This window comes from Populus trichocarpa, chromosome 10 (assembly GCF_000002775.5).
Source record: "Populus trichocarpa isolate Nisqually-1 chromosome 10, P.trichocarpa_v4.1, whole genome shotgun sequence".
Classification (NCBI taxonomy): Eukaryota; Viridiplantae; Streptophyta; class Magnoliopsida; order Malpighiales; family Salicaceae; genus Populus; species Populus trichocarpa.
The window spans coordinates 13,179,840-13,200,057 of record NC_037294.2 but is presented as its reverse complement, the minus strand read 5'-3'; the positions used below and the strand labels follow the sequence as shown (position 1 = coordinate 13,200,057).

Below are 20,218 nucleotides of genomic sequence, written 5' to 3'. Positions count from 1 at the left end.
CAAAATCCAAAGAGATTGAAAAGAGAAGAAAGGGTCGGACACATGACGATTATTGTGAGGGCGGCTGCTTTTCATGAAAACTCACAGAAGGTGATGGAGGCGCAGGATAGCAGATGGACGAAGAGGGTGATGTGGTCAAATGAGTGAACACGCGGAGAAGAAAACCTGTGAAAAAGCACTAACTGACAAGACGCAAAGCAAAAGTAGTGGGCGAGAGAAGGCGTTGACTTTCAGTAGAGAGAATGCCCAGTAGTCCTACAACTAACGAAATAAGTGGAGGCAGCATCTTTTTAACATGAACCACGTTAATCATTATCATCAATTGGAATTTTTTTTACCAATTAAATATTGAAAATGGCCATAGTTGAACAAAACCTACCTTTTTTTCGAGGATAGGAGAGAGAAGAAATTTGGAAAAACAAGACGAGGCCCGGCTTGGAATTTTTTTTATTTATAGGGATATATGGAGTGTTTTTTATTTTTATTTTATTTTCATAATTGGGACTTTAAATTTAATTTTATTAATTAAATTGTTCGTTTATTAATAATGATACAATTAATAATGTCTTTATAAACATCTTTTTAGAATGTTTAAATGATTAAACAATGATATAAATATCAAAATCTCATCCGAGTTACAAGAATAATCATGCTGTATTCTACTAAGTTCAAGATATATTTCTTGAAATCATGTTATAAATATAAAACCTAGGTCGTAGATGTATATATTTTTTTTCTTCATGCGTGATGCGACACACCTAAAACAACATCAATCTTTTTTTTAAATCATTTAAATGATCATTTATTAATTAATAGATAATTTATCTGTTTTCTTAGAGCCATCGTTTTTTTTTTCTTACTTAGTTTTTGCATGATCATTTAGTAGATAAGGCAACAAATTCTCAACGAATATCTATCAAGATACTTGATTGTATGTCGTTTAATGATCTAAATAGTAAAAATTGAAACTAATACCTCCCATTATAAAAAAAAAAATAGTTAATTTATCTTTATCTGGCTATCCCCCGGTAAAAAGAAAAGAGTTAAAAATATGTTGACAAGATGAGCATTGCATGATGTGATTATATATACATCTATTTGTGCCGTTGGATTTGAATAGGGTAGTAAAAAAGAAACTTACTATATTTAATTATAGTTTCTTTAAAGTGTCAACTTTGCATGTAGCACCCTGTATATATAAAACTTCTCAGCCGAATCCAATGTGCTATATATATGGTTTCACCTTTATAGAACACTTTTTTTTTGTATTTTAGATTCGAGGAAACATCATCCCTGAAAAGTGTATTTTGTGGGCCTAGGTGAATGATTAAAACCCCGGCTGTCACAGACTCTTATAAAAAATGCACGCCCTAACTCGAACTTGAGATCTGTTGTGCAGATTTCAAACTCTTTGTTATCACGCCATGCCTCTTGAAAACACCTTAAACACCTTTATAGAACACGTTATTTGACTTGAGAGAGCTTGGGAAAGTTCTGAAAATATATGATAAGCTTTCATCGTAGTCACCGGCGGTCTAAATATATTTTTGTAATCCCGGAGACTTTTTATTCTTTTTAGATGATGGCCTGAAAGGAGAAAAAGATTGACTTCCGTTCCACGATAGTGGAAAAACAATTTTGCTAGTGCATTTAGGAATGCGAAAAAAGCTGTTGCACCATTGAATTAGCATGTTAGATTAATTCAATGCATTTAAAAGCTTCATTAATTTGATTTTTTTTTCTTATAAAAAATTATAATTTCATTGATAACATAAATTAAAGAGATGCATCATCGTGCGGTGTCAATGGTACAATGACATCAAAAACCAATACACGAACTACAATTTATTACATTATAATAGTTTGAAAGTTCTTCATGATAACGATGAGTCATGAGAGATAACAAATAATATATATTTTCATGAACATCACCAGAAAGTTCGCTGTAATTTTTTGACGAGGATTGTCCAAAAAGAGGGGTTTTTTTTCAAATCATACATGCAACCAGGCTTAACAACACCATAAATTAATTGGGAAACAAGGTTTATTAGGTTTCGTTGATAAAAGACTTTAACTATTCAAAACAAGGTGTCGACCTCTCTCGAATAGCAAGAGACAGTCACCGATCATAATCACGCAATGGACACTAATTAAAACCGTATTTAATGGACTAGGCATTTTAATAGAATACAAATTCCAGATACAAACCAAATTTTGATTGAACATCCAATTAAGTCCGAGTTTTAACTAAAAAACAAAATTAATAATAAAAGGATTGCTACGGTGAGAAAGTCACCGGTAAAGTTAGAGTTTCCTTGACAATATTAGGCTAAGAGATGGAGAGAAGGAGAGAGCTCAGGTCATTTTAGTATCAACAAGCTAACAGTTCATTGGATTTAGTTCTCTTGTAAGGAGATCAGGTCAAGGAGGTGTCTGTATTGCAAGTTCTTCGTTTTTTACTGATTGAGTGTTGTGATTGATCTCCAGCAAATTAAAAGAGTTATCCAAGACAAAGGATCATGGTTAAATTAAAAAGAAACCATGATTAAAGGCCTTTATTTTTTTGCTCCAGCCCATCATTACCCCTGGCCCATGTCCATGGGCCTGTGGTGGGGTCAGGTACCTATTGTTTGTTATCAAATTTCTCTTGAATTATTTAATATGGACTTTTACCTTACCTTTAATATATTGCAAAAATCATGTTGGTAAACTTGCATAAAAAATAAATTATTTCGCTAGAGAAAATTTTCAAACAAATGATATAAAACATAAGAGTAACTGGTATAAACATTTCCTGAGCTATCATAAGTAAACAAGGTTTTTGTTAATGAGCAAATAAAAAACAACACGAGGAATATTGAAGCTTGCTAACACGATAAAATAAAAAAGAAAAAAGAAAGAAAAAATTTAAATTTCTCAAATATTTAAAATAATTTAACTTTATTAGAAGAAAAAATAACACTCACCCCTTTATTTTTTTTATTTTTCCTCTATTTTTTAAAACCAAATCGTGATTTAATTTAATTTTTAAATTTTAATAAAGATACCTGTCAATTTTTATACATAATATAACCTCAATGACATCTACAAATATTAATCTATGATGTTTCATAAATTAATTTATTCCCTCTCAAAACTACTTCTCCCTGAATTATTCTTATTGTAGATTTGCATATCTTTTCGGCCACAAAAAGCCTTTCGCTCCTAAATACCTTTGCAGATCTGTCAAGCACAGAATTTTTTTTTTTAATGTAATTTGATCGGCCAGACACCACAGCCTCGTCAAAAAAAAAAAAAAAACATTTCTTCTTACCGTTGCACCCATCGATCAGCATCTCAAAAACAACCCCACAACTATTATTACCAACTCGAACAGTGGGTGGATGTGGATACCATTACCGAGCGTGGAAGAGGTGGTCTGGGCACACCAAGGGGCCAAGGTGGCCGGACTCCATTGGGAAGAGTGGAAAATATTCCTCCACCCTTTTGATTCGATGGAACTTTGCCGCTACTGCGATTTGCAGATTAGATAAATGTTTTTTTTTCTTTCCTTTGTCTTATTGCAGTGTATATGAAGCCTGGTTTCAAGAATATATTCAAGGGTTTTCTTTGTCAAGCTTGAACATGGATTTTTTCTTTCTTTCTTTCTTTCTGGGAAGATTTTACATCCTGGTTTTAAGATTTTTGATCGACCTACCTTTAAAATTCAGCAAAGAGATCAAATTAGATTCTGTAGGAAGGGAAAACCACTCAATTTATCATTTATGGTATATCAATTTAACAAGTCCTTTTTCGGGAAGGAGTTGTTATTTAGTAATGCTTCACATTGTGATTTTTTTTTCGATGGTAAGGGTATCTTTAAGCTGATTTATATGTTAACCAGGAATAAGTTTATTACTGGATAAATTTAAACCCTCAACATAAGTATGGTATATCAAGAAAAATATAATATTTTTTCTTGGTTCCTGTCTCAGAGTTTGAACCTGAAAAATAAATAAATAAAGAAAAAACTTCCTTGTCCAAGTTGTTATGATTTTATGGATATTAAAAAATTATTTTATATATAATATTTGCATTATTGACTCAATCTAATCTTTCAAAAGTAAATGTTACACGATGAATAAAAAAATTAATAAATAAATATTATGGAGGAAGATTTTTGAAATTCGGTTAAAATATACTCCTTTTGTTTTTAAATTTGATAGTTTGTGAACTGAAAATATACTATTTTTCAAATATTTTTTTTATCAAGTGTTATATAACGATAAAATAAAAATAAAAACACTTGTAAGCAGAAAAGGTATACTTCTTAGGTCAAGTTTTTAATGTTTTTAGTTTTTACTGTTTTTCTTTGCAAGTGAGCTTAAAAATTTACTCTCTTCAACAAACAAAGTTTCCAATTCAATTACAAGGATAAAAAATAAAAAAAAACTTCAAAGTAAAACACCAAAAAAATAATATAACCCGGTCAAGAAATGTTATATGTGCAGTAAAGGTTGTTACACCTTCTGTGATGTAATGTATGGGTAGAGGGTGCTAGCCGGGGTTGTTGGGGGTCTTTATATATATATATATATATATATATATATATATATATATATATATATATATATATATATATATATATATATCTTAGCTTTTCAACTATTTATTTTAAAAACATTAATTTTTTTTAAGTAGAATATAATTATTTTAAATTTTTTGAGTTTCATCAAAATATGTTAATATAAAATTATTTGAAATTAATTTTCCATTAATTCAGAATTAATTCAAAATACATTAAAGTTTCATGTTGAAAAACTTAAATTAAAAATTAAATTCCAATAAAATTTTAAAATTTTCAAAAACAAGTGAATTTATTTTTTAATTTGATCTCAATGGTAAAAATTAATATTTTTAACAAATTTGACACCACACTTTACCGTGAAGCAACACAGTCCAGGACAAGATGTAGAAGTTCCTCACAACAAACCCTCCTAAATTTGCAACTGGGACATAGATGAGAGGTAGGGGTGATTTTTTTTTGTTTGGTTAAGTTTTTATTAAAAAAAATAATTAAATTGAATTTTTTTTAAAAAAAACTGAAACCGGTTCAATTTTCAAATTGATCGGTTTCGGTTCTCTTTTTTTGGACAAAAACCGGTTCAAACTGGTTTGATTCGGTTTTTTCCTGTTTGACTTGGTTTTTTCGGTTTGGCTTGGTTTTGGCCAATTTTTTTCCGGTTTGGCTCGGTTTTTTTGGTTTGGATTCAGTTCGGTTTTTTCGGTTTCATCCTTATAAAACCGAACCGAACCGGTCGGTTTTTTCAAAATTTTAATCGGTTTTTTTCACGGTTCGATTTTTCGATTATTTTTTTTCTAATTTTCTCAGTTTTTCAATTTTTTTACTTACCCCTAACCAGAGGTATACCAGTCTCAACCTGGCAAAGACAATGCCAAATTGATAGAACTTTACTGAGAATAAGTTTGTAATTTTGAGAGGTGTAACTGATTAAGTTTTGAGTTTGCTCTCTAAATATTACTAGTTCGAGTATCACAAATTTTAGAGCCACTAAAAGATTACCTTGTCGTTAATTTCAGGATATCGAGGGATTAGTCGAGGTGCGCGTAAGTTAATCTGGACACCCATAGTTAAAAAAAATTATTTAAATAATCAGATTACCCATCAAACCACTCAAATCATTGCCTTACCAAAAGTGAATAGAAATCCCTGAGTGACTGGTATGAGTTGGTCACCATTCGCCGTTCATGGCTGAGTCTGTTGTTTATGCCTGCACTAGCTAATGTTGCCAAGAGTGAAGATAATGTAATTGGCAAAGAAAACTTCGGATTTCATTCGCCATCTTTGAATTTTGAAGAGCAAAAGGAAACTGGACACTACAAAAAATGAGTGCAGGGACTGTCAAACAAAGGACAGTTTTGGGGACTTAAAAATAATTTTAATGGTTTCTATATGCTTTTTAAATATATTTTTAATTAAAAATATATTAAAATAATTTATTTTTAATTTTTAATATCAATTCATCAGAATTATCATAAAATACTAAAAATAACATTAATATAATATTTTTTCAAGCCTAACACCCTTTTAAAACATAACTCAACTCGGTTTCAAATATAAAAACAAATATACTGAGGATGAATTTATAATTTTCAAATGACAGGTGGGTGCATAAGTGAAACCGCCGCAAAAATGGAGGAAGGGTAGTGAAATTTAGTTAATTTACTACAAGAATTTTAAAGACAGATATAACTTTTTTTTTTTTTATCATAACTAGGACTTCAAAAAAAAATAATCACGACACGAATTTTAATTAATAAAACCAAAATAGAGTTAAAAAAATCGAAGAAAGAAAAGAGAGATGAACGAAGTGTAGAAGAGAAGGAAAACAAGCGGGAGCGTACAGAAGCAAGCAAGGAAGCAAAGGGGTAGAAAGTTAAGGCACCAGAATAATAAAAAGCAATACTACTACTTAACTAATAAAACCGAGTCTCTCTCTCTCTCTCTCCCTCTCTCCTCTAATAGCAATATAAATTCTTCAGGGCTCCAGAGAGAGCGAAAGAGGATTGGTGCGGTTGTTGACAAATGGACCATGAGGTTGTTCAGCGAGTATTCCAAGAAGGAGGCCGCGATTACTTCCAGCAACAGCCTCCTACTTCCTCCTCCTCCTCCTCCTCCTCCATCCTCCAATCTCTCCCTCTTCACGTGGTATGCTTTTTCTTCACTTTCATTCATCCATTTCTTCTAATTTTGAATATTAGTTAGCTAGGTAATAATATCTTATTTTTTCTTAAAAAAATTAATTCCGATCAAAATTAATTGCTGGATTGGAATGATGCAGTCTTTTGATCATGGATATTATTTATTGGTAAAATCTATTCAAGAGCTCAGAGAGAAAAAAGAAGGTCTTGTTACTGTTGGCATTGGTGGTCCTAGTGGTTCAGGCAAAACAAGGTTGAATATCTAATTTTTTTTTTCACTTTCAGAATTTCTATAGTTGTATTTCTGTTGCTTTATTTGATACTTTCTGATTTTACTTTTTTCTTGTTTGATGATCTGTGAAGCTTAGCAGAGAAGGTGGCTTCTGTAATTGGTTGTGTTGTTATATCAATGGAGAATTATCGCATGGGATTTGATGATGGGAGTGATTTGGATTCAATTGATTTCGATGCACTGATACAAAATCTTGAGGTTTGCATTTTCTTCTCAAATTTTGCTACTTGATTGGATTGGATTTTGCATGTGGCAATTCTGTAATATATAGTTAACTGGAAAACTGGTTTTCCAATTCTTAGAAATACCCAAGTGTAATCATTTAGAAACCTATTCTGGTCACGTGTCGAAAAAATTTCTCTGAAGTAAAAGTTATGCCAATGCGTTCTATATAAATTTGGTTTTGTCTATCTTTACACAGTTGTTTGTGTTGGCAATAGGATTTGACCAAAGGAAAAGATACTTTGACACCAATGTTTGATTACCAACAGAAAAGACGTATTGGTTCCAAAGGAATAAAGAGCGCATCATCTGGAGTGGTAAGCCAGGGGAACTAACAGTTACTGTGATTTTCCCTGCTTCCATGGAGTTAATTTCTTTAATGTTTCTTTGTTCTTAGGTAGTAATTGATGGTGCCTATGCTCTGCATGCAAGACTGCGCTCCTTACTGGATATCCGGGTTGCTGTGGTAACTTATGCTCTGAAGTTATATATCTTGATTTGAATAAGGGGCTGTGAAGCTGTCATTTTCTTTACAGCTTCAAATACGATGATTTCTAAACATGGTTGGTGGATCAGGTTGGCGGAGTTCATTTCAGTCTTCTTTCTAAAGTTCAATACGACATTGGGGATTCTTGTTCATTGGATTACCTTATTGACAGCATATTCCCACTGTTTAGGAAACACATTGAGCCAGACCTTCACCATGCACAGGTTGGGGCTTTTGTCCTTATCTTATACAATTTTTAAAATGCTGGTTTTCATCTCGGGTTTTATTCTGCAGATTAGAATAAACAACAGCTTTGTCTCATCATTTAGAGAAGCAATCTACAAGCTGAAATGTAGAAGTGAGGTATGTACATCTTTCCATGGTTCATTGCTAAGTTAAATAGTTGAGAACTAGTTTATTTCCTGTGCTATGCTGCGGGTTGGACTAAAATCATTTTGAACGTAAAAAAATTATTCAAGTTACAGGGAATTCTTTGATATTGCCATCAAACCTGGTCTAATGAGTCAAACTTGAAACTCCCGACTCGAGTCCTTGCCAAGCCCGAGTTTCCAATTAAATCATGTGAGAGTTGCCTCGATGTGATTCAGTCAATTTGCGGGTTCCAAGGCAAAAGAATCAAAGGACAAAAAAATGACATAAAAAATAGAGACCAGACATGCGAATTTAAAAGCAACTTGGATGACCGTTCAAAAGGGGTTTGACTTTAAAAAAAAAATTAAAGTCAACATCTTTTATTTTTTAATATTGAGATGATGGTATATTGGATCGATTCCGGTCAACTTGGTTAACTCTCCAAACCCGTGACCTGAGATCTGGATTCCAATGGGTTCAATAACATTTTTATTTTATTTTATTATATGGTAAAAAAATAAAGACTAATTCAAAATCAACACAATATTATAAGATGAAATTGAAAAAAAAAAACAATAAAAAAATTCATCAAAAATCCAATGCTAAAGGTTTTTTTTTCTTAAAAAAAGTTAGGCTAGGCGCGCGAGCTTGAGTGGTTCAGCGTATCAGGGCCTTTAAAAAGCCACCACCATTGAAATCCCATCGTTGATTGGAACCCATCAACACCAAGTTTGACCATTTTTTGCCGTCAGTATCGCGACAATTAATTATTTTCTCATGCAACTTTCTCTTTCCTCTCTAAATAAGGGATTGAAAAAAAAAAAAGAATCAAAATAAAAATTGTCGCAAATTTAGGGTGTGCCATGTATTTTATTCGTGTTTTAATTTGGCTCTTAATTTCATATAATTAGAATGTAAAAGTATGCAATTGAAAAAAGAAGTTTGGAAATTAAAAAAAAAAACTGGGCAGTGGGTTCACAGTTGTTCATGTGCACAATGGCTGACCTTATACCTTTTTAGTTCTTGTTAATTGCCTATGTCCTTCATGTTCACTACGTGAGTGAGATAGTTGTGAAAATTCTTTTGAAGGATGAGGATTTCTTGTAATCTTCAATTTTTGTTTTAATGGTAAAGAAAATCTGCATATGGTGCAGACCATGACAAAACACTGCTTCTTAACAGTGGATGGGTGCGTAATCAATAACAAGTGTGTAATTTAAAGCATTGACCAGTGCATATGTTGTCTTGTTGATTTTGAATGTCAATTATCAAATGCTTCTCAGGAATTACGTTGAGTTGCACTTCTTGTTATTGCTCATGGAATTACCTTTCCCTCACCTTTTTTTTTTGCTGTATAGTTCATTATTAGCTAGTAAATTAATATGCATCACCTGCACCCTTTGATTGAATGTTACTTAAATGCTAACTTGTTGCGACAGTCACCAGATGGACATCCTGCTTATGCCTTCCAAGGAACAGCACATACAGATAAGCTAGTGATTCTTCACTCTCTGTTTCTTACCATAATATCAGTGCAAAACCAAGTGGTTTATTCTCTGAGCTTTGAGTGTGAATAATTGTGATTGGAACTTTATCTTGGTTGCAGTTTTATTGAGATGTACCTTAGGCCTCCTTCAGCAAGTGAAGAAGCACTGACAAATGATTGGATCAAGGTGCGGCAGTCTGGCATCAAATATTATCTATCACTTGGGGACCAGAGAATTGTTGACAAAAATTTTATTATCAGGCCAAAAGCTGAGTTTGAGGTAAGGGTCTTCCGAGATTGCAATTATAGCATAAACGTGGACTTTGAAAGCAAAGTTTATTATCAAAATCGAATTCTAGCTTCCAGAAAGAAATTAACACCCGTGGCCAATATAGAGGAATAAATTCTTAGCATTACTTTTCAGATGGAAATGAATGCAAGTAGGCAATTTTCTGAAAATGTAATGGTTCATTTCTCAGCCTACACAAAATGTTAAATTACTGCTCTACAACTTTCCAGAAAAGCTGCAAGACTAATGTCAGTCATCTTTAAAGTACAAGGGAATTCATGGACCTTCATTGCAGTGCGTGATCATTAGGACCATGGATAGGTAGGTACCTGTGAAATAATCATTCTTCCTCACATCTGCATATGACTGGGCACACTATTCAGGCATCTTATCAATCAATCAATCAATCAATCAATCAATGAACGTGAACTCGTGATAAACAAATAAAAGGGAAAGAATTCCTAGGGAAATGGAACCTTTGGCAAGGTTCTTCCCCACACCCGTCCAGTAGTCTACTGCAGTTACTAACAAGGACATTTTGTTGCTTCTGGAAGCTTCAGCACAAGATCCATACTATCTAGACAATTGTATTTGAGACATGGTCCCTACATTCAAGATGCATAGGCTGCTTCCATTTCCAATATATACTGTAATCCTATCCATTATTGGAACTGGTAGCTTAGAGGTCTTAAATGCATCTTTTCTTATGTTGTTTGGAATCTGTAGTCTCTTTATTTTATATGGTGTCTGTTTTTATAGGACAACATTAGTACAACTTGAAATGTAAGTTCAATTCTTTTAAAAACTAGACTCTAATATTTCACAGAATTTGTAATCTTTGGTGGTTTTGCTTACCTATTTTATCATTTAATGTTGAGACAGGTTGGGAGAATGACACTTGGTGGGTTGCTGGCTTTAGGGTACAATGTTGTAGTGAGTTATAAACGGGCATCTTCATCTGTTAGCAATGGAAATCTTTCACTGTCGTTAGAGACCATCGATACTCTTGGTGAGACATTCGTGGTGCTGAGGGGCATGAATAGGAAAGTATGGATCCATCTTTTTGATTAAGATAACATGTAGGAGGCTTCACAATCATTTATTTGTTGTGCTCTTATATTTTTCCAAGCAATTGAGTAAGGTACTGGATAATTAGTAGAACAAGATAGCTATTTACCTTTATTATTATTATCATTACCCACCCGCCAGCTCACCCACCCACCCACCCACCCACACATTTTGTGGGATAGAAAATTTTTAATTGGAAAGAATAGAATCTGCAAAAACCTGAGGGTGAGTAACATATCCACCAGCAAGTGACAGGAAGAAAGTGAAGGGGAAAATGCGACGAACAATAAGAGTGCTCCAATTCTAAGTTAGTGATTTTCCCTAAATGCCCCTGGATTGTTACATCACAAAAATGCAGGAAACACGATCTTATTCCAGAATTGTTTCTACAAAAAAGTTATGCAAATAACGATTCTTGATAACTTTTTGCACGAGTGCATGAAGCATCTAGTTTTTCAGTTGGCTTTAGGGAGATTGAATGAATGGAAATTTTTTCTTCATGATGAGTGTTGTGCATGGGGGACATTAGCACACAAGTTCATGGATCTTCTGATTGCCAAATGTTAGTAGAAATTTCCTAATAATCATGATGGAGATTTCTTATTTTGTTATGCTGTGTACATGATTAGCATGTAACTGAACAGGCTGATTCTAGTTCTGTATCTTCACTCATTACTCCAGCTGTTGGACGGCATGTTTCATGACTCAGCTTGAGTGTCCACTAAATCATATCATCCAATTTTTGTTACGTATTTTCCTCAATCTATATGATACATATGATAGTAGCTGGGCCAACACTTTCCATTCTCGTAGTAAATAGCTGATCTTTTATGTGCTATTTTTTGTTCAGTACCAGAAATTAGATTGGTCCTTGGACTTCCACTTGGGAACTATGGCCAAAGCTTTCATTTATCTTGGCTATTCTACTTTTATGTAGACTGTTGGAGCAGAGGCAACGAGGATGGGTGTTAATGGACCTTGGATCACCAAGTCATATCTGGAAATGATTCTTCAGAGAAAAGGTTGGAACTGGCATGATAACTATCAATACTCTCTGTCTAAGCATTTTGGTTGGTTTGTCTGGTATAGATCAAAAGTTCTCCTTTCTACAATTTGCTACTTCACTTGCAGGTGTACCACGTCTTAACACACCACCACTATTGCCTAATACTTCAATGACAAGCAATCAAGAAAGGGTCATTGTTGCCCCAAGGCCAATCCGTACCTCTCCAAACCTTGTTAATCGGCTTGAGGATTTATCTCAACCATGGACTCGGTCTCCAACAAAATCTAAAATGGAGCCTATAGTAGCAACATGGCATTTTATATCATCAGATACGTCACATGGGAGTTCAGTCATAGGTAAGTGTCCTCTACCTGGAAGATTGTTACAAATGTTCATTAAGTGTTCTTGGTGATGAACTACATTGTCGGAGTGTTATCATTACGTTTCGTGAATTCTCTCATGAAGCAACCACAGATTCTTCCTCTTTCAGGGATAACATGAAGATTGCTCCTATGCCTGATTCATATGATTTGGATAGAGGGTTGCTTCTTGCTGTTCAAGCAATACAGGTAATGAGTTAAAAAAAAAATTGAATGTGAGATTAATGTAATTATACACGTTCAAGTTTAAGAAGCTTACCAGTACAATCAGTCTGGTTAAAAATTATGCAATTTTACATATTTTTTCAGGCTTTGTTGGAGAATAAAGGCCCCCCTGTCATTGTTGGAATTGGTAATACATGCTTTAAAAGTCTCTCTCTCTCACAGGCATAGACATTTCAAAAAAAGAATTTTTGACCACGTGTTAACTATGGAATATTCTTGAAAGTAATCCAGTTGTTGATGCAAAGTGTTGTGTCATTCAAGTTCATAAATGTCATGGGCAAGTGCACAATTAAATCTCCTTATGTCAATGTTTTCAGAAGCGTGATCATAGTAATATGTTTGTAATTGATTTGATTTGATTGTAATTTTAATTGCAGACACATATTTGTGCACAAAATAAAGAATTTTAATCTCCTTGTGTAATTTTTTGTCATTATGGTTTCAAAGAAGGCCATGGCATTTCCTATTACGGTGCTCAAATGAAAAAAAAAAAAAAAAAACTTCTGGAACCATAAAATTCCTCTTGGAAGAGAAAATTTCTTTGAGGAATCAATTTCCTGTGACATTGTGGTGTTTGCTTTTAGCAATTTACTTTGTTTAAGTTCATAAATATTGCCTTTTCTAATCTCATTGTTGTTACAGGAGGCCCAAGTGGATCCGGAAAAACTAGTCTGGCCCACAAAATGGCTAACATTGTTGGGTGCGAAGTAGTTTCCCTTGAAAGCTATTTTAAATCTGAACAAGTGAAAGATTTTAAGTATGACGACTTTAGCTCTCTAGATCTGTCTTTGCTTTCAAAGGTAGGGAGATGCCAATTTTATTCATCTTATGCAGATCTTTTCTACATCAATAATGCTATCATTTGTTAGATGGCTGTTCAGATAAGATTGCTTGGAAATATTAAAATATGGTAGAGCAAAGAGTTGGAGTAAAATGTAAAAAGGCGTTTGTTTGGTCAAGCATTTGTTTCATACTTTCACTGTTTAGTAGAGATTTATACACCAGCTTCCATCTCCATCATCCAATCATGACATGTGAGAATTCTTCAAATTCTTGTATTCCTGATCTCCATTTTTTATTAAACATTTCTTGACCTCCCTTATCGTCTCAGCAGTTAAGCATTTATCAGAACCCTTTTGGTTTGAAAATAATTCTGTTTTCTCATGCTACAATCCTTTTCTTTCCCTCTAAATGGTTTGACTTGGGGAAAAGAAGGGTATTTTTAAAGAAACTGTTATGTTTACTACTTTGAGATTCTCTTAGAAGATTATTGCCAGATTCCTCATTCATTGGGGTTTTTTAATTGTCAAGAATATACATCAAACGGTCTGATCCTTAGCTGGCCCCTTTGCAATATTTAAATCCTTCATCAGAGCAACCTGACATATTCTTGTTTGTGAATCCTTCCATGCATGCAACAAACTTCTGTTCCTTTTGATTTGTCAATTTTTCTTCATTTAATGCGTCGGGTTCAAAATGCTATATCATTTACCTACTTTGTTATGTACAGTATATCTTCTGTAAATAGGCTTATTATAGATACCGTGACATCAATTCTACATTTGCTGGTAATAATTGCAGATTATTGCTTTGAAGAAAAGTCACATTCATTTCACTTGGTTTGCCTTTTAAGTTCCTGGAAAAAATATTTGCATTTGACATACAGTCATTGTTCCATCATTCTTTTACAGAATATCGGTAACATAAGGAATGGTAGAAGAACAAAAGTACCCATGTTTGATTTGGAGACTGGTGCTCGTAGTGGATTTAAAGAACTTGAAGTTTCTGAAGATTGCGGCGTGGTTTGTTATCATACTTGCTTATACAGCTCCTGGAACTTGCTATCATGGGTTTATTTTTTATTTTGCAGTGATGTATTACACAATTACATTTATCTGTCTTTATTTTAATCAAACTTCTATAAAGAAGAAAAGAAAGATATCACTTGATAATATTCTGACATAAAGCCCAAAAGGTTAATGGGGAGGCAGAGATGGGCTTAAGGTACAGTCCTACTTAAGTCATTTAATTGTTTGAGTGTTGTTTCAATTAGGAACCTTATCCTGTGATTCAGGGTATCACGATAAAATTTAGCTTATGGTAAGCTAGAGATCCACTAGATTCCTTTACAGGACAATTTATCCCTTTAGTGTGGCTTTAAGGATTCATGTTATTCTGCAAGTAGGCATATATATACAAGACAATTTATCTCTAGTGGAGCCTAGTATGATGTGTTAAGCAAATTGCTGGTGCTAGGGTGCTAACCTTTTCAAAGTAAGAAATAATGAAAATTTTCCTTTACAGAGATGGTGCTGTCGGTGAAGTTTTTTTTGGTGCACTTGGATGGAAGAAAATGCAAGGATTTTTTATAATCACTTCACATGTAGGCTGGTTTTGTGGGATAAGATAGTTTTCTTCGCTTCTTTGTGATGTCATCTGGCAGGTGCATTTAGGTGCTCTTCTCTAGTGGATATTCAAAGGGATTGGTCTGCTTCATTGTTTAGATCAAGATTGTTCCTTATCCCTTTTTGGGAGGATGTCTTGTCCTCATTTTGTGCTGTACAATTCTTTCTTTCTAATAACAGTTTCTCCTTTTTTTCTGAAAATTAGAATAACGATAACAACAACAATAATAACTTTAGAAGGGGGGAGAGGGGGAAAGCATGAGAGACGGGGTGCACAACATTTGTGTCTATCAGTCTATTTGAGAAGGATATAACATACCAAAAAGAGGAGAGAGTGGAGAATACAGAAGTGGAAAGATTACAAAAGCTATTTCTGACTAGTTTGAAAATTTGCCAACATGTTTTAATTCATGCCTTCCATCATTAAGTCCTGTCTGGAGATTACACAAGGCGAGCCTTCTAAAAACAGTATGACTACCTGTGACTAAATTTCTTTCCTCAAAATGCTAAACCTTGTTTTAATATGGGGCATATTTACTACAAACTAGCAGTGAACCTTACACAAATTTGAATGTGAACTGTTTCTCATTAACTTAACTGAGCTCCAAATGCTGTGTCATCAGTTGCTGTTCCTGTGTTGTTAAGGATATGGAAGATTGATGCTATATGCTCGTATTTTAATGCTACATTTGTTTCACCAGTTTTTTAGATAAATGCTTAGTGGTGTTAGAATTTTGTAAAAAAATGAAACCTGGAGATGTTAAGAAGGGTCAAACATTTTAATACAAAATTATTCGCTTACTACTTTTCAGTTTCTCATTATATGCACGCTGTTCAGTGCATACCATGTATAGTAGAATTGGATCCACACTGGCTATAAGTTTTATTCATTTTCATGCAGGCTAGTTAGAAAAACAAGTGTTCATGTAATGCATCTTTACAGTTTTATATGATCATAGCAATTGGTATTTCCACTTATGAAATCCTTTGCCAATAGTGGTGATTTAAGTTTATGCTATGTTATTTGACTTTTTTTTTAAATCGTTCTTTCTTTTTTCCAGATCATTTTTGAAGGGGTGTATGCTCTGCATCCTGAAATCCGAAAATCACTTGACCTGTGGATTGCTGTTGTAAGATGAATTTGCATTCCCTTTTTTAGGCTTTATTTTCAGAGAGACAGTGTTCGTGGATGTTCTGATTTCTAAAGACATTTTCTATTGATGATGAGAAAGTTTAGTTGTGAAGTAACTTCATCTTTTGTGAAAACAGGTTGGTGGTGTGCATTCACATCTTATTTCTCGAGTTCAAAGGGATAAAAGTAGAGTGGGGTGTTTTATGTCCCAAAATGATATCATGATGACAGTGTTTCCAATTTTTCAGCAGCATATTGAGCCGCATCTTGTTCATGCGCATGTTAGTAGACCCCCACTGTCTGATCTTCTTATTGTTCTTTATGTTTTACTGTGAAAGGTATTTCAATGTTTTCCATGTTTTAAACATTGGTCTTGTCAATAGTTTTATCTTCCCACAGAGACACATGTATGTGCTACTGAGATAAGCCTTCTTTTATTGAGACATCATCTTGAAAAGTTCTGGAAATATCTATAACATTTAGTAGAAAAGGTTAAGTTCCTTGACTGCCCAAGAAAAAAGAATAAGGTCACTTTGTCACATTAAAAATTGAATGCCATTAATCACATATTTTTCAATCAACCAAAGATCAAAATTATCATTGTCAATATGTTAATAGAAGTTCAAGTCATCATCAAAATGGATTGCATAGAACCTCTGAAATGCCTTTTTTTCAGATCTTTTAGGAGAAGAATACCATTCTTGATTTTTCACATTTATACTGGTGCACTTTCACACTCATTTGTCTACATCTTTTATGTTGGAAACATACAAACTGTAGTTAGTAATGATACATGTCCCTTCATGTTTCTTGAAAATATTGATGTTCTGTTACAGTGCATTTCTGAGGACTGATATTCTATTTGCAAGTTTAACTTGGAGGTTTTTCAATATTCTTATATTGTCGCAGCTCAAAATTCGAAATGACTTTGATCCTGTTCTTTCCCCTGAGAGTTCTTTGTTTGTTTTGAAGAGTAATAAGCAAGTAAGTTCACTTTCATGATGATTTGGTGGAAGATTATGTACCGTGGTTTGTGTCTGATCTACTTCTATTGTTTGTGATCAATAACAGGTGGCTTCTCAAGATATTTTGAAAATCTTAGATCCTGTGAAGTTGTGCAGTTTTGTTCAGAATTTCATTGATATATATTTAAGGCTACCTGGACTTCCTACAAATGGGCAGCTGGCAGAGAGCGACTGCATACGATTCAGAATCTGTGAGGGTAGATTTGCATTGTTGATTCGAGAGGTTCGTATATAATGTATTGGAGTTATTTGACATGTTTCCTTGTCAATTTATAATGTATTTTCTATCTTCAATATCTAGTGAATGCTTGATTTTTATTTTCTAATGTTTTCAACAATAGCCTATAAGAGAAGGGAATTTCATTATTCAACCAAAAGTGGATTTTGATATCAGCACCAGCACGGTCGCTGGCCTTCTTAACCTTGGGTAAGACCATGTGTATAGTTTTGCTTTTCTTTTCACATGAACTTATCTTCACATTTTTGTTCCTAGTTAAGACAATTTAAATGCTATAGCATGTGTCTATATCTATCTTGTTGAGTCCCATTGTTTTTATAATTGAGGAGTTGACATGCTCAAAACCCTTGATTAAGTGGACACTATTCCATCCTCGTGCTTTTGTATCACAGCACGTGAACAATCCTTCCATCTTCTGGATATCGGTGAAGAACAATTTGTTTCTTTTAGGCAGTTACATAAATTTAACTGCTGTAAACAAACAAACAACTGTTTTTCTAGCGTTTATTATGTCATTATTTTGGAAAATACAAATGTATCATTAACTTTTGATGGGCTGTATATAGCATTTTCTGCTTGTTTTAAGCATTCTAGTGTTCTTCCTTTTAATGCTTTACAGCTGAACAACTGATGGATTTTACAATTCATTGATGTATTCTCTGTTATCATGCAATATCAGGTATCAAGCTGTAGCATGCATTGAAGCATCTGCATATATCTACCAAGATGGAAAGGTATAATATCACTGGATTTCTCTTGTAATTTATACGTCCAATCTTCCAAATTGCGTACAGTCCTCGGTTCTGTTTTTGTAATTAAATTTGTCAACTTATTCTATAGTTTTTGGGCTTTTTTTATCAGTTGAGCTGTAGCTTATCTTGATATTGTCTTAAAGGAAATTTCATATTAAGTACTAACTATGGATATTGATTAAGTAAATTAAGAAGCACGACCCAGGTCTTCGTGGTCCAAGATAATTAAGCCATCATCAGTGCCTATTTCCATAACCTTAAGCACTAATGCTTGATGATGCCAGGTTTTCATGTATTCCATGCTTCTTGTCTTCTGTTTCCTGTATATAAGCTTCTCATATGTGTGGCTTTCTGAATGAGTTTCATTTTTTTTTTCTGATTTGTAGATTCTCATTGAGGTTGATCATCTGCAAGACACCCCTAGTCCTTACTTACAGATCAAAGGGGTTAATAAGGAAGCTGTGGCGGCAGCTGGTTCAACACTTAAACTGGATGGTTCATATACAACTAAGGTTTTGCCTTCAGTTCTGCTTGTATAGTTTTATCTTCAGCCCTGGGACTTCTTCGGCCTCTCATTTTTTGGATTGGCTTTTTTGTTGTACTTTCAGAGTTATCTGCAGATCATTTTGGAAAGATTACCAGCAATGCAAAGAAGTTACAGTGGAATTCATGCTCAACAAGCTGCAAGGTTGCAGGAACTTGTTGAATTTATACAATCTCAGGTATTTTACTATTATTGAATGGGATAGCAGCCATCTGGTTGTGACATTTGATTTTACTTGAGGGAAAATTAGTGTAAGATATCAGTCCTGTTCAGTCTTCAATGTTGAAATAGGCAGCATGTATTGATAGAGGGCCAGGACATCTTTCCAGTTAACAAACTGCTCAATGAGAGACAACCTTACTGTTTGATCTTCACGGGGCACCTTATAATCCCTTGCCCGGCCCGCTGCTCATGCCCCCCCCCCCTCCCCTTTTTTTTTTCCTGATTCTGATTCGATAGGTTATCTGTTAAGTCCAAAAGAATTAACCATTATTTGAGAAATGACCTTTTAATATATATTCAAGGTTGAGCCGCTGAGGAGTTCACTGTTTTTATATTACCATGGCCAAACTGACAGGGAAGCAGCTCAGCTTCAGAATCCTCTCCAGGTAGGGACGCTGCTCCTTTAGAAGGGGTAATTGAGGACATGCAGGCTAGAATCAAAAGGCTGGAAAGATGGCATGCTATCAACACGGTACCTAAATTCTTTTAGTAATCCATGTGTCTATGTTGACTTCATTTGGATTTTTATTCAAATTTACACTCTTTTTGGAACCTTAAATGCCTGCTTTTCCAATGAAATTGATTTTTTGAAAATGGCAACTATGGACCATGTTAGTAACTCCAAATCTCTTACCATATGTTGCAACGATGGAATTGGCATTCAAGCTGGATGTTCCCTATTTCATTTTCTTTTTTGTATTGTTTTTTCTTCTTTCTTTTTGGAGAGAAAAAGCAACCTTCTATTGTTTCACTGGTTTAGTATCTTTGGAATTGGAACTGGATGGTCTCTATGCCATCTGGTCAAAAAGAAATGTGATACTGTTCCAACTACACAGTATCCCTACATCACTGGTTAATGCATTCACTGTGCAGGTGCTATGGACTTTTCTGATGTCTGCCCTTGTTGGTTATTCGCTTTACCAAAGGAAGCACCAATGACATTTCTCGGACGTGTTGCGAGTTTTTAAAGGTAACAGAGTCTCATTGCATTGAAGCGCGCAATGTTGGGCTAACAGAAACTTCTAACAGTCGCATGTTTCTCCTGATATGTGACTTTGAGTTGCATTTTTTCCTCGAATCTTATTTTCTTTTCAACAAACTTGGAGCCTGCTGTTCAATTGCTCCACTATGTAAATACATGAATTGGGTGGAAATGTGAATAACTATTTGACGTTAGAGAGTAAAAATGAGTTCTCTTGTAATCGAGCTAAGAGTTCCCTTCTTTTTCTTCGTTTGGTTCACAGCTTTAGCATTTGATTTTATGTGTGGCGACTCGGTTAAAACATTAAATAATCCCTCAAATATAAAGTAGGGCAGCTGATGGGAAGAAATGAATCACAGTTTACGCGACAGTTCTCTGAATCCATGCCA

The 20,218-nt window shown here is 34.1% G+C and overlaps 1 protein-coding gene across 6 annotated transcripts; it reads left to right on the top strand.

Annotated features, from left to right (window-relative positions):
* Positions 1-6,473: 6,473 nt before the first annotated feature.
* On the top strand, positions 6,474-20,053 carry LOC7475527 (uncharacterized). Of its 6 annotated transcripts, XM_024610154.2 has the most exons (26): positions 6,477-6,709; positions 6,843-6,955; positions 7,066-7,192; positions 7,435-7,533; positions 7,614-7,682; positions 7,793-7,927; positions 7,998-8,066; positions 9,515-9,567; positions 9,682-9,841; positions 10,733-10,897; positions 11,856-11,940; positions 12,050-12,280; positions 12,399-12,493; positions 12,614-12,656; positions 13,172-13,329; positions 14,221-14,331; positions 15,996-16,064; positions 16,204-16,347; positions 16,976-17,050; positions 17,138-17,314; positions 17,433-17,518; positions 18,009-18,063; positions 18,468-18,593; positions 18,690-18,803; positions 19,203-19,319; positions 19,721-20,053. In XM_024610154.2, exons 1-26 carry the CDS (start codon positions 6,587-6,589, stop codon positions 19,784-19,786), a joined length of 2,865 nt encoding a protein of 954 aa, XP_024465922.2. In that variant the 5' UTR covers positions 6,477-6,586; the 3' UTR covers positions 19,787-20,053. The 6 variants fall into 6 exon arrangements, with proteins under 6 accessions (XP_052312262.1, XP_024465923.2, XP_024465922.2 ...); XM_052456302.1 differs by lacking the exon at positions 19,721-20,053 and having other exon boundaries at positions 6,474-6,709; positions 19,150-19,315; XM_024610155.2 differs by lacking the exon at positions 10,733-10,897 and having other exon boundaries at positions 6,476-6,709.
* The last annotated feature ends 165 nt before the right edge of the window (positions 20,054-20,218 follow it).

Excerpts from the sequence above, each read along its gene's own strand:
- LOC7475527 (XM_024610154.2), top strand. The coding sequence starts at position 6,587 with ATGGACCATGAGGTTGTTCAGCGAGTATTCCAAGAAGGAGGCCGCGAT. Across the intron at positions 17,315-17,432 it reads TTGCATTGTTGATTCGAGAG|CCTATAAGAGAAGGGAATTT; the intron begins GTTCGTATATAA and ends TTTCAACAATAG. Across the intron at positions 17,519-18,008 it reads GCTGGCCTTCTTAACCTTGG|GTATCAAGCTGTAGCATGCA; the intron begins GTAAGACCATGT and ends ATGCAATATCAG.